Source organism: Trichechus manatus, unplaced genomic scaffold, assembly GCF_000243295.1.
Source record: "Trichechus manatus latirostris isolate Lorelei unplaced genomic scaffold, TriManLat1.0 scaffold00061, whole genome shotgun sequence".
NCBI classification, from domain to species: domain Eukaryota; kingdom Metazoa; phylum Chordata; class Mammalia; order Sirenia; family Trichechidae; genus Trichechus; species Trichechus manatus.
Genome location: NW_004443997.1, coordinates 7,834,135 through 7,857,407, shown reverse-complemented (window position 1 = coordinate 7,857,407; position 23,273 = coordinate 7,834,135). Strand labels below are relative to the sequence as shown.

Here is a 23,273-nt window from a genome sequence, read left to right as displayed (position 1 = left end):
GCAGTCTTCTTCCGTACAGATTAAACCAAATTCATTGCTGTTGAGTTGATTCTGACTCTTAGCAACCCTACAGGAAAAAGCAGAACTGCCCCATGGGATTTCCAAGGCCGTAATCTTTATGGAAGCAAACTGCCTCATCTTTATCCCGCAGAGCGAGTTACCAGCCGATCACTTAACCACTGTGCCATCACGCCTTCTTTAACCCTATGAGGCAGTTCTACTCTGTCCCACAAGGCCACTAAGAGTCCAAATCGACTGAACTGGCAATGGGTTCAGGCACTCCATTAAAGTCATTCCCATCTCTTAAACTTCTAATGAGCATCTGTGCTTAGCCTCAGAAAAAAGCTCAAAACAAGTTTTAAAAATCTTTCTTTCTGAGAATTTTCTCTGTACAATCATCTCTTCAGACAAATAATTGTTTTCATTTTTAAACGTCTGGCTTGTGGGATTATATCTGTTATTATGGTTTTTCCAACTGTTGCTAATTAAGGAGGTTCTGATGTTGGAATTATAGTTGAAGTGGCCTGTCTTCACTTGCGATGGTTAGGGTTGTGTGTCAACTTGGCTGGGCCATGATTCTCAGTGGTTTGGCAGGCGTATGATGTTGTGATCACTTCCATGATGAGATTTGATAGAATGTGATCACCTCCTTGATGGGATCTGCTGTGAATAGCCAGTCAGTTGAAAGGGAGTTTCCTTGGGCGTGTGGCCTGCATCAAATATAAGCGGATATTCTGGCAGGGCTCATGGGCTGCTCACTCTGGATCCTGCAGCTGGCTCCTATTCATCTGACCTCTGGTTCTCATGACTTGAGCTAGCAGATTACCTGCTGTCTTGCCTGTCAATCTTGGGATTCGTTGATCTTTGCAGCTTGTGAGCAAGAGCCCTGCTCTCTGACCTGCCAAACTTGGGTTCGTCAATGCCTGTGGCTACTGAAACAGGAGAAGCCTCTATCCTGAGCCATGGACTTGGGATGTTCCAGCCTCTACAACTTCGTGAGCCGTCTCCTTAATGTAAATCAAGCCCTGGTGGCGTAGTAGTTAAGTGATATGGCTGCCAACCAGAAGGTCGGCAGTTCAAGTCCACCATCCACTCTTTGGAAACGCTATAGGGAAGTTCTACTCTGTTCTCTAGGGTCTCTATGGGTTGGAATCCACCCAATGGCAGCAGGTTATATATATTTATATGCTTTACTAGTTTTGTTTCTCCAGAGAACCCACCCTAAGACATCTCTGAATGTGATATTTTATGAGAAAATGAAGCTTTAATGACCTGAACCTAAAACCAACCAGATGATTTTTTAAAAATTCACTCATTTTCTTATAATGATAATATCATGTACCAAGTATGTCAGACCCTATTTTAAGTGCTGGGGATATGACCAGTGAACAAGGAGACCACCCTCATGGGGTTTATATTCAAGTGTGCAGATGTGTGTGTGCAGGGGGGATGAGGGGGGGTGGTTCAGCAATTCCAAATGCTCTGAGTGTTAAGAAAGAGGAAAGACAGGGTGGATGTGAATGCAGAGACAGGGCATTTCCATCAGTCATGATGGATAGGAGAAGGCAGAAATGATGTTTAAGATGAGCAAATGTAAGCTGGGACAAGACTATAGGGAAGGTTGGGGAGATGGCAGGAATAGTCAGAGGGAACAGCATGTGCAAAGGCTCAGAGGTAGTAGTGGTCAAATAGAGCGATATAGGGGCCTCACTAGGCAGTGGCGGTATGGGGAAGAGAAGTAGACTGATTAGAAGGGCATTAAGAAGGTAGAATTTATAGAGCTGGTGACCAATTTCTTGTTAGGGGAAGGAAGGGATAAGAATGGTAGCCAGGAGCAGAAATGTCTACAATTTCTTTCTACAATTCCCAAGAGATTTTGCATCCATTACCTCATCTTCTCACTGCAGCAGCCTGCCCTGAGCCTCAGGTAAAGAGAAGGTGAAGGTGACCTTGCAGAGGACACACGGGGAGTTAGTGCAGAACTCATTCAGGTTATTCTGTGATGCTGGCCCACATCCTGGGCCTGTCTTTTCTCCCTGGCCCTTATCACAGTTGGAAATTCTGCATTTATCCAGTGTCATTGATTAAGTCTCCCTCCACTGCTAGAGCATATCCTCCATGAGGGTAGGGGCTGTTACTGCTTTTGCTTAGAAGGTTCTCAAGATGTATTTCTGGAGCTTATATCAGTACTTCTTTGAAGGCATTGCTTCCAGTCTAGATTCTCACACTTTACTAGCAGTGAGGCTTGGAGTCAGTCACTGCATTCCATTTCTTTCTTTTATTCATTTGTGACTTTAAAGTACATATCTTTGGCTTACAAAGCCTTCTTCTAGTAAATTTTCCTAAAACAATCTGCTAGATGTGTAAAAACATATGTACAAGCACGTTCTTTCAGAGATATTTGTAAAAGGAAAACCAAACTAAACCACCGAAATGTCAAACACCAAAGGTTTGTTGAATAAATTATGGCACAACTATAGTAGAATAGCCATAAAATGATGAAGATCTATATTTGATATGGATATTCTATAATGGTAGAGTATAATGTCATTTTTGTGTGAAAACACAAAATTATCTATACCCATTGCTTTCTAAACAGGAAATACATACTCTAAATTACCTATGTTTATATTCAGGTAGTGGAATACAAGTCTTTTATTTACTTTTTTTTTTTCCCTCTGAATTTTCTACAGTAAAGTTGTATTATTTCCTAATAAGAAATGAAAACAACAGACAATTATTTTAGTCCCTAGGAGGTAGTTTTAAATGTCAAAGACTGTCCTAGGGCCAAATCAGGTAAGGATCATTAGAAAGTGCCTATTATATTTAGTCCATGGTATACCCAATGGAAATCCTGGTGGCGTAGTGATTAAGAGCTACGGCTGCTAACCAAAAGGTCAGCAGTTTGAATCCACCAGGCGCTCCTTGCAAACTCTATGGGGCACTTCTACTCTGTCCTATAGGGTCGCTATGAGTTGGAATCGACTCAACCGTAACAGGTTTGGTTTGGTTTTATACCCAATATTCTTTGCCAACACCATAATTCAAATGAATCAATTTTTCAGTCTTCCTTATTCACTGTCCATGGAGTGCCAGAAGAATGAACAAATCTGTCTTGGAAGAAGTACAGCCAGAATAGTCCTTAGAAGCAAGTATGGTTGTCTCACATACTTTGGACATGTTATCAGGAGGCACCAATCCCAAGAGAAGAACATCATGCTTGGTAAGTTAGAGGGCAAATGAAAAGAGGAAGACCCTCAATGAGGTGGATTGACACAGTGGCTGCAACAGTGGGCTCAAACATAGCAACCATCGTGAGGATGACGCAGGACAGGGCAACATTTCGGTCTGTTCTACACTAGGTCGCTATGAGCTGACCGGTTGGCACCTAACAACAATACCGTATTTAGTAAAAAGAAAGCAGTTGCTGGCTATAGTGAGAACAGTTTTGGTGGAGGCAGAGCCACTTGTCAATAAAATAGGAAAAAATAATTTTGCAGGTATCTCGTGAGGATCAAGTGGGAGGATGAAAAATATGTGCAAATATATATCTGTATGTACATATATGTATATACGTACGTGGGTACATGCCGGGGGAGGAGAACTGGGAGGGGGAGGGAGAAGGAGAGAGGGAGGGAGAGAAGAAAACGCTGGAAAATCTGCTCAAGGCTCTCCCCCGAAACAAGTGAGTATGCGCAGAAGTACAGGGAGCGGGCCTGTTACAGGACGTACGAAAAAGTCGTTTCATTTCTGAATTTTGAACGTGGAGCAATGAAATATGCAAAAAGGTTAAAAACAAATACAAAGTTCAACTGCATTCTTGAAATAACGGTCTTGCAAGCTTAGCAATACTTGCAAGGACCTCGGCGGCAGCGGAAGCGGTAGTAGGTTCCTGTCGTGCAAAAGAAAGGCGAAACCCGCTGGATTGACTCGGTAGAGCGAGACGACCTGCGCTACCCAGCTGGACCAATCAGAGACCGGAGGGAGGCCCGCGACTCGCCGGTGACTTCAGGGGTGGGGCGTAGCAGCGTGCTCCGGCGCGTGCGCTCCTGTTGTCGCTGGGCTGCTCTGAGTCGGTGCTGCTGGGCTGTCGCGCGCTTCGCCAGTTGCTGCATTCCCGATTGCCCGCTCCGCTCGGCCCCGCGATGCCGGTGGACCTCAGCAAGTGGTCCGGGCCCTTGAGCCTGCAGGAAGTGGATGAGCGTCCACAGCACCCGCTGCAGGTCAAATACGCCGGGGCAGATATCGACGAGCTGGGCAAAGTGCTGACGCCCACCCAGGTATCCGAGGCGGCTGGAGGCCGGGGCTTCCTCAGCTCCGTCGCGGCGGCGTGGGTGCAGCTGCTTTAAGCTTGCAGGCGTGCAGGCCGGCGGGGCCTGTGGAGGGGGTTCCTGTCTGCGTGTGCCGGGGCCATAGTGGAAAGCCGGGTCCCGGTGCTGCGCCGCAGGCCTGGAGTGCTCCCCGAGCACCCGGAACCCGGCACGTGGCGCACGGGATTGGCCTGCAGGAGAAATTAATCTGCTTTGCCAGGGTTTAAAAGCACGGAAAGGGGCCTAGGCCCGGAAGAAGCCCCGAATACGGGGGCAGGGACGGGGAGGGGGCCTTTCCCTTGGGGCTGAGGAGTTTAGGCCCCAGTTGGGGGAGCAGAAGCTTCACCCGAGACCACATGACGCCTTATATAACTGGTGATCAGCAATGCCTAGCGTTTTCTCCATTGTTTCAGCGGTCGTGGGTTGAATCCACCCACAGTGAATAAGTACGTTCTGCGGCTGGCAGAAGTTCAGTGGCTGGCAGGCTCGAGGGCAACGGCCAGCCTTGTTTTTACCGTTTCGCGTCTTGCGTCGGTGGCAGAGCCATGACTGGATCCTGGCTGCTCAAAGTGGAGAACTAGATTTCCCGACACCATCAGCAGTTGCTGGTTATGAAGCGTCAGACAACGGTGTGAATAAACTGTTCTGGCCTCAGGTGTTTTTTTTTTTTTTTTTTTAATGTTGAAACAGTGACCACCTTGGAGCTGACACAGCCTCCCTTTTCTCATATTCACTGCCTCACCACCTCCCCTTTCTCATTTCCAGTGCGCTGTAAACGCCCAGATAATTGAAATTTCCTTTTAGCAGGCTCCAGGTAACCTGTCCACCAACTCCAGAGACCTTGTCTTGTGCGTTTCCGCTGAGGGAGAGCACTGAGGTTGGAGACTCAGTTAAGGCCAGCGTTGGACTCCTGGTCCCACCTCTTTCCGTGTTACTGACGTACTGGGACGTTACCCTTACAGTGTTTTTGGCGTTAAATAATGTATATACAACTTCAGTTCCTGGCTGTTTAGTAGAGTCAATACAAAGTTAACTTTTCTTAATAGTTGACTTTGTTTTACCTTTGAGGAAGGTGAGATCAAAGGACACTGCAGCATTTCTGAATTAACTCCAAACTGGTTCCTCACTACAGGTTAAGAACCGCCCTACCAGCATTATATGGGATGGCCTGGATTCAGGTAAACTCTACACCTTGGTCCTGACAGACCCAGATGCCCCCAGCAGGAAGGACCCCAAATACAGGTAAGTTGGGGGAAGATGAGGAACAATGGGCCATCCAGATATAATCTGCGTTTTTCAGATTATGTAAGTCCAGGAGAAGTGGACCTGGTCTGGGATGTTCACACCCAAGCTTAAATCAGCATGTATTTCCTGCTCTTTCCCTCCCTAGAGTAGGGGTCTTTAAGCAACAACTGAGAGCCATATCCACGCACAGCCTTTTTTTGTATGGCTTGTGACCTAAGAATGGTTTCTGTGTTTTTAAATGATTGGGAAAAAATTTAAAATAATACTTTGTGACATGTGAACATTATATGGAATTCCACTTTCAGTGTCTATATTTTAAATAAAGTTTTGTTGGAACACAGCCATGATTATTTATTTACGTTTTGCCTGTGGCTGTTTTCAGCTACAATGCAGAGTAGCTGCGACAGAGACAGTATGACTTGCAAAAACCTAAAATCTTTACTGTCTGGCCCTCCTAAAAAGTTTGCTAAGGGATGCCATAGAGAATCTCAGGGAGGGTGGGGCTGGGTCCTCTCTTTTGCATACATGTGAGGCTAGCACTGGCCAGGAGAGCGGGGACCATGTCTGTTCTTGTTCATGCTGTAGCCTGGCCTGGAGCATGATGTGCCCAGTACACATTTGCTGGCGCAGTGAATGCATGGTTTCCTGTGGTGCTGATGATCCTCTGTTCCTCCGTGTAGGGAATGGCACCATTTTCTGGTGGTCAACATGAAAGGCAACGACATCAGCAGTGGCACAGTCCTCTCTGATTATGTGGGCTCTGGGCCTCCCAAGGGCACAGGTCAGTCAAGGCTGCTTTTGGTGGGAGGGGAAGGTGGACCTGGGTGAACATTAGGATTGGCCCAAAGCACTGCACGTTTTAGTCTGCTTTTTAAAGTGGTATTCTTTTTATTTATGAGCACCCTTACCCCATGCAAAATTTCGGGCAGCTCAGTTTAGCTTCAGATTGGTCGGCTCCCAGAGCCCATTCAGACCTGCAGTGGTGTTCAGTGTTTAGAACCTTGGGTTCTGGCATCAGATGGACCGTCTATGTAAAATTATCTCTCAGCCCTTGGCCTTTAGTAAGCAAGAAAGTGGGCCAAGGAAGCGCTGTTGTACAGTGTCTGGAATGGCCTTCTAGAGGGCTGCACGTGGACTGAACACAGTTAAACCATCTCATTTCTCTATCTAGCCTTTATGCTGTGTGGTCTTTGAGTTTCTAATTCCTATACAAGGTTGAGGAAATGGCATAGTTGCCAATTAATTATTAAAAAACAAACTGGCTTTTTTATCTTTTTATGGCTCCCTCTTTCTTTCTCTCACAGATTTAATCGGTGACCTTGGAAAGATTTTTCAGAACTATTGAACATACCCCCATACATATTGTATTGCATTATATTACATATGTTATCTGAGATAAATGAGAGAGAGACAGGTCATAGCATTGAAACTCTCCAAGCTGGGTTAGTGTTGCCTAAGCTGCTAATATTATTACTAATAACAGTAAGCTGATGCATTATTATTATCTCTAGTGCATTACAGCATCTTTTCATTTTCCGGAACGAAGAAATAGTGATGGGTGGGGTGTGGCAGGATAGTAGCTTTCGTACACGTTGTCCAGCCATGAGTTAGTCTGAAGAGGTACAAGGGGGTCCCTGACAAGAACAGTTGGTCATGGACTCACGTTTTATTTGTAGACCCAGAAGCTGCAGATGGCTTCTTGTCTTCTCATGCATACGTAATCGGAAGTTAAAGGGACATATTTTCCAGGGATCTATTAAGTTCTCTAGGGCAATTATAAAATTAGGTAGTTTAATTATGGGAAGTATTCTCATGAGAGTAAAGCAGTTCTCTCAAGTAGGAGCTGTGTTTTCATTTTTTTTAAAAAAAGCCTCAGTGACTGTTTTTTTGTTGTTGTTGTTGCTTTTTTCATGCTTTTAGTAAGGTATAATTTACATAGGATGAAATGCACAGATCATAGGGCTCAGTTAATGAATTTTGACTGATGCATACACTGATGTAGCCACCATCAAAAACAAAATATAGGACATTTCCATCGTCCCAGAAAGTTCTTGTGTGATCTTTTCCGTTAAATTTCCCCAGAGGTAACCATTTTCTGACTCTTATCTCTATAGATTACTTTTGCAGTTCTTGTATGCATACAAATGGTATCATGGAGTATGCATTTTGTTTGGGTGACTGGTGTCTTTTACTCGGGATAATGTCTGAGATTTATCTGTCATGTTTGTATCCGTAGTTCATTCCTCTTTATTGCTCAGTAGTAGTCCTTGTGTGACTAGACCAGTTTGCTTAGCCATTCTCCTGGTGATGGGCGTTTGGGTTGTCTCCAGTGTTTGGGTATTATGAATAAAGCTGTTGTGTACATTCTTGTCATTTTATTAGCATGTGTTTTCATTTCTTGGTAAATATCTAGGAGTCATATTCTTGGGTCATAGACAGTTATGCGGCTAATTTTATAAGATGTTGTGCAAGAGTTCTCCAAAATGGTTGAAAATTTTTATATTCTAATCAGCTGTACAGGAACATTCCCCTAGGTCCATATGTGTGCAAACATTAGGTGTTGTCAGTCTTTTTGATTCGGGGCATTGTGAAATGGTATCATTTTGTGGTTTTAGTGTTTATATACTTTCTGATTAATGATACTGAGTATCTTTAATGGTTATTGACCACTCCTGTATCTTCTTTTGTGAGTAACTCACATTTTAAATATTCTCTCTGAGTTGGAATTGATTCGACGACGGTGGGTTTGGTTTGGGGTCCCTTCAAGGTAGAATGTTCTAAGAAGATGGATGACACTCGCCATCCCAGATGCCTAGCTGTGTTATATCTTCCGTTTCTCCCTCCAGGCCTCCACCGCTATGTCTGGCTGGTCTATGAGCAGGACAGGCCACTGAAGTGTGATGAGCCCATTCTTAGCAACCGATCTGGAGACAACCGTGGCAAATTCAAGGTGGCATCTTTCCGCAAAAAGTACAAGCTCGGGTCCCCGGTTGCTGGCACATGTTACCAGGCTGAATGGGACAACTATGTGCCCAAACTCTACGAGCAGCTGTCAGGGAAGTAGGGGAAAGCTGAGAAAGGAAACTATTCTGGAGGCCCTGGGCAGTCTTCTCAAATTCAGTGATGCATGTAGATTTCTCCTCTTCCCAGCTCCCATTGTCACAGGTGAGACTTTGAAGTCAGATAGTGGTTTAGGGCCTTTTCCTGCTGCCTGTCCTTTATACTTGTAGAAGGTCACACATCCCAGTTTATGTTTTGATCAAATTTGAACTTCATTTTGGGGGATGTTTTGTTACTGTGATGGGGCCATCAAAGTGTTAACTGTAAAAATAGCAACCCAGAATTTAAAGAAGAAAATCCAGGTAAAAAGACCAAGTCTGTAACAGTAGAGCAAAGCATCAATGAATCTTTAAGGGAGTCCCACTTTTCTGATGTTGAGGCCTGGCCTTTTGGACGAACAGCAGTGCTGGCGGGGGGAGAGTTTGTCAGTGCTTGAATCTGTGCTCCCGTCAAAATGATCACTCTTCACTGGTTTAAGTAAAGCTGACCTGGAGTTGCTGAATGTTGTGTTCATTTTGCTGTTTGCTTATAGTTGAATAAAAATAAAAACAATGAGTGGACTAACCAGGACTATCGAGATATTTTTTCTTTTTGGGTCTGGGGTTTCATAAATGTGGGGCGTCAAGAGACAACCTCTGAGGGTGACTGCACCCCTTTCCCTGACCAGCAGTAAGACCTGGGGCTGACCCAGGGACGCTACTGATGGCCCATGTGTTCCCGTGCCATTAAGCTACCACAGCAGCAGTCATTCATACTTGAGGTTTTAAAAAAAATCATACAAGCTTTAGGTCACATCTTGCTGGAAAAGCACCTTTGCTTTGCAGGTGGTCCTTTCAGCCTGCGAATGATGTTTTAAAGAAGCTGATTGAAAACCTTTCCTATTGGTGAGGCTGTGTGCAGACTCCATAACAATGGCTAGTAAGGAGCCTACATCTCTCGTGGTCCTGCTTTGTTATCTACGTAGAATCAGCACTAACAAAGGGAATGAGTGGGCAGAGAAGACCACTGTGTCATGCCACCTGATGCACTGAAAGAGGGAAGGGAACCGATAGAAGGTCCTTAACCAGTACGATCTGGTCTCCAAGATGGAGGAAAGGATCCTGAATTGGGCCCAACAAGTGCTAACAAGGCTGGGCCTCTTCCCTACCTTTAACTCTAGCACTTTCTTCTCGTAAAAACTGTTGGAAACACTGGCTCACGCCATCTCTGGATCATATGTTTTTTAAACTTTAGGGTTTTAAAATTCAGTTTTTAAATACTAAGATTTTGTAAAATAAAAGCCATAAAAAGAAAAAACAGCAACTATCCTGTTGACCTTAAAAATACATTTTAAAAGTAATCCATGTACGTGGGCAGACACTGCAAACAGTAGAGGAAGAAAATGCCTTCCACCAGCCAGTCTCCCTACTCGGTGCTCAACAGCAGTTAACAGTTCCTTGTGTTTTCTTCCAGGAGGAAGTTTAAATCTACTTACCAGTGTATAGCTACATATTTATTCTTAAAAAATTATAATTTTTTTGTACACACTGGTATACATTGTTCAGCACTTTGTTTTTTCAACTAATGTACTGTCATGTCTTCAGTTAACAAGTCACTACATACAGTTTCCCTTCATTATTTTCAGCAAATACTCGATTTTATGGATGTTCCATAGTATTTTTAACCAGTCTTGTTTGTCCCCAACTTGTGATTTTTTTCTGGTTATCTCCTATCATGTAAACAGTGCCTCAGTGAACATCTTCCTATATGTCTCCAATACTTTTGTAAGTAATTTTGTGAGGTAAATGCCTAACACTGAGATAATTCAGTCAAAGGGTATATACGTTCTGATACTGGCAGCTCCCCAGAAAGACGGCGCTGAGTATATTCATGCAACTGAAAGTAACTGTTTTCACATACTCTTAACAGTTTGGTGTCTTAAACTTTAAACATTTTGCCAATTTGACATTTATATATATTTAAAATCATTTATTGGTTTTCTTTAAATGGCTGCTTTCTTTGAGACTTTTTTTTTCTTGCTAATCACAGTGCTTTTTTAATCCCATAATGTAAAGCTTAATAAGAAATTATAATTACTAGGTTCCTTTTTCTCAAACAGGTATGGGCTCATAAATTATTCCGAAAAAAGGTGAACAACCCAAACAAAAGACGTGAAGTATATGTACAAAAGCTAACGTTAAGAATATGAAAAGTCATATTAATAACTTTCAAAAAAGGAGATACGTATTTTCACCTATTAAAGGTGATGTCAACTTGCTCCAAGGCACCTAGCTAGGAAGTGGGTGAGCCTGGTTCTAAACCCAGCTCTGGCCTGGAAGACCAGCTCACGACCATAATGCCCACTGGCCCACAAACTCCCTTTGAGACTCTGCTTCCTTGCAGAAAGGGGGTGAACTGTCAATCTGCCTTCCCTACTTCACAGGGTTTTTGGAGAACACCACAATGATCTGTTGTTGAGATTAAGTGAATTAATACATGTAAATGATTTAACTTGACCTGATTGACATATATCGATCATTTCAAGGAACAAAGCCTATGAACAGCCCAGTTTCCTCAAAGCTGTTCCCTGGCTGCATGTTTACCAAGAGTGTGCTTATAAGGGTTTAGAATAAAGAAGAAATAAGAGTCTCTACCCTGTTAACCACAGTACAGCTTTAGCAACACTGCCAAGGCCTGATGTTTCTAACAATTCTGGAACCATAGACAATTCCGAGTTTGTGAGAGAACATATGTCCAACATATCAGTTAGCCTGGAAACTCTAAATTAAACCCTGATTAATAGACGAGACCAGATCTCAGAAACAGAGGATTGTTGCCTTTCCAATATCTAAACATGGTACTACATGACCCAAATTTGGGTCAGGGAACACAGGGTTACTGTTCTTAAACTGGCACAAAGCAAACAGCCTGGATGTCTGCTTAAAACCCTTCTGTGGTTTGCAGTTGCTCCTGGTACATAGACCAAATCCTTGACATGGCCAGTAAGGCTCAGTAAGATCTGATTCCCGCTTGCCTTTCTAGCCTCATGCCACTTGTTTTCTCACTCATTAAACTCCAGCCTTGCTGCCGTCTCACTTTCTTGAACGTGCCAAGCTACTTACCTCCACACTTGGTCCTTTACAAATGCTACCCAAGATCCTCTTCCCCCACATTTCTTTGACAATATCCCATTCACCCTTATAGTGTCCCTTAACCGACCTTCATGGAATCCTCTGACTAAGCTAGATTCTCCTGCACTACTCTATTTTGATCTGGCAATCTGCTTCCATAAAGATTACAGCCAAGAAAACCCTATGGGGCAGTTCTGCTCTGTCAGATGGGGTTACCATGAGTCAAAATCAGCCAGACAGCACCTAACAACCACTCTATAGCAACATTACAATTGTAATTTTTAAATACATGTATGTGTGTAACTTTTTACTTAATGCTTATCTCCTGTATTAGACTGGACCCTTCATGAGGGCAAGGACAGCGCAGGTCTTGCTCAATAATCCCAGCACCTAACACAATGTCTAGCACAAAATGAAATCTCAGTGACTGTTAGTGAATGAATGATTGTAAAGGGATTCTTACATTTAGGGAGTATGCACTCCTTTATACCCATATTTCTTACAATGAAAGTCCTTCTCCCCTCCCCCCAAATGTATACTTCTACAAAAATTCACACACAACTGGGTTTTTATAGAGTCTCTAAAGCCATTCATCAATTCCCTAGTTCTGATGTCCATGAGCATCAGAAAGCGGATCTGATTCTTAGTGTCCTTTGCACTCAGGACTCTCTATCTTTCAGATATTTTATTTTTTACCCCACCATCTCATCTCCCACAACTGATCTATGCCCAGTCTCTACCTTTACCTTGAGAAAACCCAGCTGTACTCGGAAACTTGCATTAGTCTTAAGATCATATTTCTGGAAATACTGATAGGGCTATTTCTAGGATTATAACTTGATAAGCTCCCTTTTTCACTTGTTAGTGAGTAGAATATATATCGTTTTCAACTTTATTGAAGTACACTATTCATTTCCTAGGGCAGCTGTAACAAAGTACCATGTACCACAAACTGGGTGGCTTGTAAGAACAGAAAATTATTGCTTACAGTTCTGGAGGTTGGGAGTCCGATATCAGGGTGTCAGCCATGTTGATTCCTTCTGAGGGCTCTAAGGGAGAATCTTCCATACCTCTCTCGTAGCTTCTGATGACTACCGGTGATTCTTAGTGTTTCTTGGCTTTTAGATGTATCACTCAAAGTCTCTGCCTCCATCTTCACTTGGCCATCTTCTCTCTGTATCATTAACATCTTCATAACATGACTGAAATAGAAACATGAATTAATGACAACCAAAAAATCCCATTTCCAGACAAGGTCACATTCCCAGATGGCAGGAGATAGGACTTCAGCATATCTTTTTTGGGGAACACAGTTCAATCCATAGCATATAGTGTATTTCACATTTTAAAGTATGATTAGTTCTATGTATGTAGACACCAGGAAACCTTCACCAGAATTAAGGTAACAAACATTTCCATCACCCCCAAAGTTTCCTTGTGTCCCTTTGTAATTCCTCCATCCTCCTACCCGATCCTCAGTCAACTACTGACCTACTTTCAGTCACTATGGTTTACATTTTCTATAATTTTATATAAGCGGAATAATACAGTATGTATTTCTTTGGGAGGGGCTAGCTTTTGAGATTCATCTATGTTGCTGCATGTGGTAATAGTTCCTTTTTATTGCTGAGTAGTATTCCATTGTATGGATATTATACAACCTGTTTATCCATTCAACAGGTGATAGACAGTTTTTTGTTTTTTTTTCTGCTTGTCTCTGACAAATACAGCTGCTATGAATACACGTATAGGTTTCTGTGTGGACTTCGGTTTTCATTTCTCTTGTGTAAACGCCTAGGAGTGGGAGTGCTGGGTCGTATACTAAATATATATTTAACTTTATAAGAAGCTGACAGACTTTTCAAAGTGGGCGTATCATTTTACTTTATGAGAGTTTCAGTTGCTCCAGGTCCTCAACAGCACTTGGTATGGTCATTTTTTCCTTTTCTTTTTTTAGACCTTCTTATGGAAACCCTGGTGGCGTAGTGGGAAACCCTGGTGGTGGAGTACTTAAGAGTTCGGCTGCTAACCAAAAGGTCAGCAGTTCGAATCAACCAGGCACTCCTTGGAAACCCTGTGGGGCAGTTCTACTCTGTCCTGTAGGGTCACTATAAGTCGGAATTGATTTGTCGGCAATTTTTTTTTTTTTTTTAAATGGGCGTGTAGTGGTTTCTCATTGTGGTTTTAGTTTGCATTTCCCGGATGACTTTTATGTTGAGCATCTTCCCGTAGGCTTATTGGTATGTCTTCTTTTGGAAAGTGTTCACATTTTTAGCTCATTTTCTTACTGAGTTTGTCTTCATATTATTGAGTTGTAAGAGTTCTTTATATATTCTGGATACAAGTCCTATGATATATGTGTTGTTGTACCTTCTTGCTCAGTCTATGGCTTTCCTTTTTGACTTCTAAATGGTGTTTTTTGAAGAGCAAAATTTTTTTGATTTTGATAAAAGCCAAGTTAATTTTTTTTCTTTTTATGGTTTGTGTTTTTTGTGTTCTAAGAAATCTTTGCCTAGTCCAAGTTTACAAGATTTTCTCCTGTGTTTTCTTCTAGAACTTTTATCGCTTTAAATTCTGTATTTGAGTCTATGATCCATTTTGAGTTAATTTTTGTATGTAGTGTGAGATAAGAGTCAGTGTTCTTTTTTTTTACCCACATGAATGCCCATTGGTCCAGTAGCATTTGCTGAAATGATTTTCCTCTCCTCATTGAATTGTTTTAGCACCTTTGTCAAAGATCAGTTGACCAAATATATAAGGGTCCATTTATGAACTGTCTATATAATTTCATTGTTCTTTATGTCTGTCTTTTCACAAATACCAAACTGTCTTGATTACTGTGGTTTTATAGGAGGTCTTGAAATCAAGTAGACTAAGTCCTCCAACATTATTAGTCTTTTTTAAAATTGCTTTTGTTATTGTATGTTGTTTGTGTTTCCATATACATCTTAGAATCAGTTTGCCAATTCCTACAAAAAAAGCTTGCTGGAATTTTGATTGGGATTGTATTGAACCTATAGATCAATTTGTGGAGAATTAGAATCTTAATAATATTGAATCTTCCATTCCATATACATATATGTTTTCTATTTACTTAAGTCTTTTTAAATTTCTTTCAGCAATTTCTCTTGTTTTCAATGCAGAGATCTTAGAACTCTTTACATTTATTTCTAGGTATTTTATATTTTGGGGGGATATTGAGAATGCAATCATTTTTTAAATTTCATTGTCCCATTGTTTGCTGCTAGTATAAAATAATGTAATTGATTTTTGTTTATTAACCCTATCCTGTGAAGTTGCTAAAATTTTTAACGCTAGTAGTTTTGTTGATTCCTTGGGATCTGTAGTGATAAACCGTTATCATTCCTAATATTGATGATTTGTGTTCCTTTTTCTTGATAAGTCTAGCCAGAGATTAGTCAATTTTCTTATCTTTTCAAAGTTCAAGGTTTTGGCTTGGGTGGTTTTCCTCTATGGCCTATTTTCTGTTTAACTGATTTCTGCTCTTATCTTTATTATTTCCTTTCTTGTACATACTTTTGGTTTACTTTGCTCTTTTTCTAGTTTCTTAAGGTGGAACTTCAATTCATTGATTTCTAATACAGGCATTTAAAGCTTGAGCTTCCTTCTGTTATATTTCACACATTTGATATGCTGTATTTTCTTTGTCATTCAGTTCAACGTATTTTCTATTTTCTCATGTGATTTAATCTTTGACCCATGAATTATTTAGTAGTATGTTGTTTAGCTTCTGGGTATTTACAATATTTTATTGTAATTGGTTTTTAATTCCCTTTTGGTTGAAGAGTACATTTTGTATGATTTTGATTTCTAAATATTTACTAAATTTTGTTTTTTGGGCTCAGGATCTAGTCCATCTTGGTGAATACAGCATGTACAGTTGAAAATAATGTATGTGTACTCTGAAGCTTTTTAATATAGTGTTCTATAAATGTCAATTAAATCAAGGTGGTTGATAGTTGCACTAATTCCCTAGGGCTGCTGTAACAAAGTACCACAAACTGAGTGGCTTAAAACAACAGAAATTTATTCTCTCAAGTTCTGAAGAACTTCCTTTAGCATTTCTTGTAGTTCTGGAGGCTAGAAGTCTGAAAATGTCAGCCAGGTTGGTTCCTTCTGGGGGCTCTGAGGGAGATTCTGTTCCATGCCTCTCTCCTATCATTTGATGGTTGTTCACAATCCTTGGTGTTCCTTGGCTTGTAGACACATCACTCTAATTTCTCCATACTCACATGGCATTTTCCTTTTTCTGTCTCTGTCCCTGCATCTTCATGTGGGCTGCTTATAAAACACCAGTCATTCACAATTCAGCCAAGTTCTCTGCCACTTTATAACAAGGATTACTTTTCCGCCAGTGTTCAGTAACATGGTCCTTATTCCTGTCTGAGACCTCACCAGAAGTACCTTTAAACATTCACATTTCTAGCAACATTCTGTTCATGATGATATATATATATATTCTCTAAGATGATAGAAGCTTTTCTTGTAGCTCTTCACTCTTCTTTCTGAACCTTCACCATACTCACCTTTCACATCCATATTTCTACCAACAGTCCTTTCAAAGCAATCTAGGCTTTTTTTATCATGTGCCTCAAAATTCTTCTGGCCTCTCCCTATTGCACAATGTCAAAGCCATGTCCACATTTCTAGGTATTTGTTAGAGCAACACCCAGTTTCCCAGTATCAAGATCATTATCAGTTAGGGTTTTCCCAGAGAAATAGAACCAATAGTTCTGTTTATCAGTGGTGGTAAATTCATGGGAAATATGTATATATATATTTCATTAAATTTTAAGGAATTCACTCATGTGATTATGGGGGCTGGCATGGTAAGTCCAATGGAAAAAAGTCTTTCATAGTTTTCCAGATATTTATCATTTGTTGCTCTTTCTTCATTCCTGAAGATCCAAGTTTCTTTCTGGTATCGTTTTCCCTTCAGTGTGAAGAACTTCCTTTAGCATTTCTTTTTTGTTTATTTATTGTGCTTTAGGTGAAAGTTTACAGCTCAAGTTAATTTCTCATACAGAAATTTAAACACATACTGTTATGTGACCCTAGTTGCTTTCCCTATAATGTGACAGCACACTCCCCCTCTCCATCCTGGGTTTCCCGGTGTCCGTTCAACCAGCTCCAATCCCTTTCTGCCTTCTCATCCTGCCTCCAGACAGGAGCTGCCCATTTAGTCTCGTGTATCTACCTGAACTAAGAAGCATACTCTTCACGAGTATTATTTTATGTTTTATAGGCCAGTCTAATCTTTGTCTGAAAAGTTGGTTTGGGGAATGGTTTTAGTTTTGGGCTAACAGAGTGTCTGGGGGCCATGTCTTCAGGGGTCCCTCGTCTCAGTAAACCATTAAGTCTGGTCTTTTTACTAGAATTTGAGTTCTGCACCCTACTTTTTTCCTGCTGCATCAGGGACTGTCTTGTGTTCCCTATTAGGGCGGTCATTCATGGTAGCCGGGTATCTTCTGGTTCTTCTGGTCTCAGGCTGATGGAGTCTCTGGTTTATGTGGCCCTTTCTGTCTCCTGGGCTCATATTTACCTTGTGTCTTTGGTGTTCTTCATTCTCCTTTGCTCCAGGTGGGTTGAGACCAAGTGATGCATCTTAGATGGCCGCTCGCTAGCTTTTAAGACCCCAGACGCCACTCACCAAAGTGGGATGCAGAACATTTTCTTAATAAACTTTGTTATGCCAGTTGACCTAGATGTCCCCCGAAACCATCGTCCCCAGACCCCTGCCCCTGCTACTCTGTCTCTCAGAGGTGTTTTGTTGTGTTCAGGAAACTTCTTCGCTTTTGGTGTAGTCCAGTTGTGCTGACTTCCCCTGTATTGTGTGTTGCCCTTTCCTTCACCTAAGATAATTCTTGTCTACTATCTAGTTAGTGAATTCCCTCCCCCTACCCTCATAACCATTCCTTTAACATTTCTTATACAGCATGTCTGCTGGCAATAAATTCTCTTAATTTACCTTCATCTATGAATGGTTTTATTTTTTCTTCATTCCCCTATCTAGGTTGCTTCTCCATGTTTTGACTGCCTTCCACAAAGCCACCTTTTATTTTTCAATCTCCTCTGGTCACTGATTTTGCATTTTGTCTAGTTTTTAGTTGTAGTCAGCAGGAGAGATAGGCTGTAGTGGGCTTACATGGCTATGCCAAACTGGAACAATCAGAATGTATTTTTATATTGGATCATTTCTATAGTAAAATATCTTACTAAATTAAAATCAGAAGGGTACGGGGAGTTCTTACATGGGCATGTTTCTAGTTGCCCAGGTATACTCTTTACCAACAAATACATAAGCAAATAATAACAGATGGTGGTAAATTCAAGAAATAAATGATGCTATGATAGAATATAACAGGGTGGGATGGACCTCCTTAGACTGACAAGTCAGGAATATCCTCTTTGAAGGTCTAGGTAGAATAATCCAATACCAAGTGCAAAGACTTTGTAGCAGGAATGAATTTGGAGTGTTGGATGCAACAACAGGTCAGTTCGACTGTTACATCATGAGCAGGGGGAAGAGAGGAATGAAGTGAGGCTGAGATCAGCCTTTGTACACACTGTTTGCTCTCTAGTACACCCTTCCAGATGAATTCTTTTACCCAGTTAATTAGACATCACTAGTAAGCATTCTCTGACACTATGTCTGAAATTGTTGCAGTTCTTCTAAACTCCTGGTAGCACCCAGTACTTGCATTGTAACAGCACTCTTGGTCCTCTTTTGAGTAGTCTAGTCCATTATTGATTTACTTGTCTGTTTTAGTGGAGGAAATTTAAACCATGAGCTCCAGCAGAGTAGTGACCACATCCATCTTATTTACCATTACACAGTAGATGGTCAATAGATATTTCTTGAATGAATGCAGACTCTGGCACTTCTGAACTCCCTAACCCTTCCCTACTTTTTCCTTTGATATATCTCATTAGTTTGTACAACGGAATTTTCCAGGTCTTTAAGTCTTGGTTTCATTTTGCACAGTTCATTTTTAAGTCTCTCTTTCCTCGTGCATTTTACTGTAAGCAGCAAGGAAAAAACCACTCGGCCCCTTTTAGATCTTGCTTAGAAATTTCCTCTGCCAAATATCCAAGTCCATCACTTACAAGTTCTGCCTCCCACCAGATATTTGAACATAACTCAGACAAGTTCTTTGCCAAGGCATAGAAAGCATCACCTTCCCTCCAATGTCCAATCACATGTTCATCATTTCCTTTTAAAGCCTCACCAGAAGTGCATTTAACGTTTACATTTCTAGCAACACACTGTTCATGATGATAGCTTTCATCACAGCTCTCAGTTCTGTCTTAGCCCGGATCAGAATCACGCTTAATGTCCATAATTCTACCAACGGTCTCTTCAAGACAAACTAGGCCCTTACTATGAAGTACATCAAAATTCCTCCAGCCTCTACCCATTATCCAATTCCAAAACCAGTTGCACATATTAGGTACCACTCTCTCTGGTACCAAATTCTTAGTTTCTTACTGCTACTATAACAGAAATACCAAAGTGGGTGGTTTTAACAAAGAAATTAATTTTCTCACAGTTTAGGAGGCCAGAAGTCTGAGTTCAGGGCACTGGCTCTAGGGGTAGGCTCTCTCTGTCTTCTCTAGGGGAAAACCTTTGTCTCAGTTTCTCTAGCATTTTTCTCAGCATTCCTTCGAGATCTCCACGTGGCATCAATCCTTCCTCCATTTGTGCTTGCTTGCTTTTGTGCTGAATCCGCTTTTTAGATCTCAAAAGTGATTAGGTTGCAGACACACCCTACACTGATATGGTCTCAGTAACACAACAAAGAAAACCCTAGTCCCAAATGGGATTGCGTCCACAGGTATAGGGGGTTAGGATTTACAACTTATTTTTTTGGCACACAATTCAATCCATAACAAGCATGGTGCCTGGCATATAAGGTACTCAGTAAATATTCATTGAATGAATAATTCCGGATCAAAGGTAGGCAGCTTTTACTAATATGTATGACAAAACTGTAATCATTCTTTTAACTCAGGGGACTTTAGTACATGCTGGAGAAACAGGATCCTGGCTCTCTGCTGCTGCTCCGGCACTTCTTCCCTACCCATTCTCTTGCTGCCATTCTAGTCTCTCTCTATTCTCGCTGCTTCCTCATGCTGGTGGTACTAGAAAGAAGGCTGCCTGTACCAGGTGTTAGGAGCACACACCCACATTCCTTCTTTCTGGTTAGTCTGCCTTGGGACATGGCAGACAAACTTGTGGAGAGGGAACAAAGCTCAGCACCCATAATCTCACAAGCCTGAGGCCTTTACACAAGCTAGCTAGACATTTTTCAGCACAGAGAGAAATGGATGAAATAGACTCAAGGAAGTTTTTCTGCCTTAAGACTTACTGTCCTTTTGGATGGCAGTGTGGCCCACTGCTTAGGAATGTGGGTTCTGAAATCAGACAGGTTTCGATTCAGATCCCACTGCCACTTACCCTGGTGTGAGCTTATTTCATCTAAAATGCTTAGTGTAGTGTCCCATGATGTTGTTTTTCTTTGACAATTACGAGTCTTCTCACCAGCCCTTTCCAGTAATTATTTTCATATATATCTAACTTCAGTGAACTGAAATGCTCGGGAAACCGGATGGTTAATTATTAAATTTAAATTTGGAGTTAACCCTTGTTGATAAATACTTTGTCATTTTTTGAGTATGCATTTCTACTTTATCATAGTGAACATGACCGGTCACATTTCTCTGTGATGACTGCACGCCCTAGAGATACAAGCATGGCCTTCAGGTCATCATTCTAAATAATTTCCAATGTCCAGGATTAGAACACTGAGAATATGAGATCTTACTGAGGTTATCTTGACCCCAAAACCATATCCTAGAAATTACATTTTTTACATTATTGTGCACATAAAATTATTCTAATAAAAGCAGAATAGGAGGGGAAGGAGGATCACTGTTACAGTGGGATCATTTAACATATTTGGTTATAATGCCTTCTCCATAACCTCCTATTTAAGGCTGCCCAACTTGTCAGCAATACATGCTTCTTCGCACAACTGGCATACTGGTATGCGTATATGTGTGCACTCATGCACATGCCTTTTTCTAAAGAGCAGAAAGGTGTAGTTGACCACTTCAAACAGGGCAACACTATCTTCAGCCCAGTGGAAGAATGTGGATAACGCAGCTTTACCCTGAACGTTGAATGGCTCTGTCCGGAGCAACCGAGGATGTGGCAAAATGGTTTCAGGAGGGCGGCTCTCCCTCTGAACAGTGATCTGGTGAACCTGGAAGGGAAACTTCCTGCTACAATAACACAGCAAGGCGATGTGATGAACACTTTTATTTACAAATATAATTAAAAGCTCTGACAGTTATCATGCTCTTCCTTGGATCCTGAAAAATGGTTTGTTTTGTTTTTTTTTTAAAGTGCATGCAAAAGAAGTAAAGCCTTTTTTTTTTCATCATTTTTTATTGTAAGAAAATACACAGTTTGAAAGTGTGAATAATGCAATATTTATGACCAAGATATGGGACTTAGGGAGGGGAAGGGAAATAAAGAAAAAGATCAAGATGATCTGATTGAGAAACAGTGTTGAACTCCAAATACTGAATTGGAAAAGGAGGGAGGTGGGGGGGAGGAACAGGAGGAGGAAGTAAAAAAATTTGATCAGAGAAACAGTTAAAATACAATATGAAAATAAGTAATACCTCTCCTTAAATTCCTTCTATACACAAAATACACGATTTGCCAAAGCCCAATTTGTGCTACTGGGATTCTGTGAGCTCCTTAAGTGTATTCACATCCTCTGCAACAGCAGAAAATGATTATGATACAATCAGAATATGCTGAAGACAAGTTAAACTCTTGCCAGCAGGTTCTTAAAAATCACAAGATCTCTTCACCCCACCTATCCCCCCAATCCCCAAAAAAGTAATAATATGTCACCACTGATATGTACATCACAATTAGTTTCTGTAAAATGTATCAAATTCTCAATCTTTAATAAAACTTTGTTTTTTTTTATTTTTTTTATTCCTGATGAATAAATACCAAAAAAATAAAATAAAATAAAATAATGCAGCAGCTAGTTAAGGTGTAAGGCTGCGGATATTGTGTCTCTCTCCCCCTTGGCATTTATTATTTATTTACTTATTTATTTTTTTGCTTTACTTTCACAGATTGGTGGTAATGAGTGATTGCTTAAAGCAATATACATCCACTTTTGTTGTTGTTGTTGGTTTATTGGTTTTGTTAAAATTGTCTCCAAAAGCTTTCACTGAAACATTTTGAATCACATCAATACTGTGACGTGTACTATGAGTGAGTAGAAGAGATGGCCAGGTTCTGGCCAGCACTGAAAGTTGACACGGGGGGAGGAAGGGGGCCCCTGATGGAGTAAGAATAAACAGGCACTAGTCCGACACGATGTCAGTAAGAGTAAGAGAGAGAGAGAGAGAGAGCGCGAGAGCAACGCCCGTTAAAATGGGGAATGTGGTTTTGCAGGGTCTGAATTTTTTTTGTTTTTCTTTTTTTTGTAAATGGCAAAAAATTTAATCTCATCTATAGTCCTCCTTAGGAAAATCTAATGTAACCAGATTCCCAAATCCCATTCTGAGGCTCTCCACGTCAAAAGTTTCAATCTCTCGCTCTTGCCTTTCCAATAGGTACTTTATTCTCTCGCTGCGTTCCTTCTGAAGGGCAGCCAGCTCTTCTTCAATCTGAAATAAGCACAATGAGCAGTCCTTAGTGGAGAGGATCTCCCAACAAGTACCCACACGCACGCTTGTACATACACATGCACATACGTGACCCGTACACAGGAAGCGAGAGTAAACGAGACGGAGAAGGGCTGGGAGAGTCCTGTGATAAGCCTCTCTATTACACTTAAAACTGGCTCACCAGAATAAAAATGTTTGGGGCCCACCTAGGGCTTGAAATACCATTCTAGCGAGCCAAGCACCTGGGCTGATCTAGGTCAGTGTCCTGTTTCAGCAGGAGATATCTCGGGAGCAGCTAAAAGACACTGAAGCACAATTAGATTGTGCTGCTTTTCCATAGAGAGCTGAATGCCCCCTGGGTCATTAGCAATTTAGTTCTACAGCAGCATCTGGGAAAATACTGGTTACATTGGTCTACTGGAAGGAAGTACCAATAACTGGTTAAGCAAATAAATGCTTAACATCTCTGAGATGCTTTATGAAATCTTTTCTACTTCATATTCCCCAGCAACATCTAAAGCAATGAATATTTCAATTCAGATAACATTTATTATACATGGCATTATCAGCCTCTCCATTTTAATTTTCTTAAAGAGCCCTGCTGGTGGTATCTCTTGGTTTAGAAATAGCTGAAAATAAAAGCCAAATCTGCATATGGCTTCGTTGTGCCATTTAGCAGCCAGGAACATCTAACAGGAGCTTTTAACCCCATGCTACCAGCTCCCGTCACCTTTCATGTCATATCAACTACCCAGTAACCCATGTCACTCCTGTGGTTGGGAAGGTTGAGGGTTTCCTAGCAGAGGAGTAGAAAGGGCTTAAGCTG

At 41.3% G+C, this 23,273-nt stretch overlaps 2 protein-coding genes across 13 annotated transcripts in view; one reads left to right on the top strand and one right to left on the bottom strand.

Annotated features, from left to right (window-relative positions):
• The first annotated feature begins 4,057 nt into the window (after positions 1-4,057).
• Positions 4,058-9,205, top strand: PEBP1 (phosphatidylethanolamine binding protein 1). Its single transcript, XM_004379032.2, has 4 exons — positions 4,058-4,280; positions 5,443-5,552; positions 6,236-6,336; positions 8,402-9,205. The coding sequence occupies exons 1-4, from the start codon at positions 4,146-4,148 to the stop codon at positions 8,617-8,619; spliced, it is 564 nt and encodes a 187-aa protein (XP_004379089.1). The 5' UTR covers positions 4,058-4,145; the 3' UTR covers positions 8,620-9,205.
• Positions 9,206-21,127: 11,922 nt separating this feature from the next.
• The window catches only part of TAOK3 (TAO kinase 3), a 178,154-nt gene continuing 176,008 nt past the window's right edge, over positions 21,128-23,273 (bottom strand). For all 12 annotated transcript variants that reach the window (XM_023733765.1, XM_023733757.1, XM_023733764.1 and 9 more), the window contains one exon: positions 21,128-22,447. In XM_023733765.1, coding sequence (XP_023589533.1) covers positions 22,286-22,447 — 162 coding nt within the window. In that variant the 3' untranslated portion in view covers positions 21,128-22,285. The remainder of the gene's footprint in view (positions 22,448-23,273) is intronic.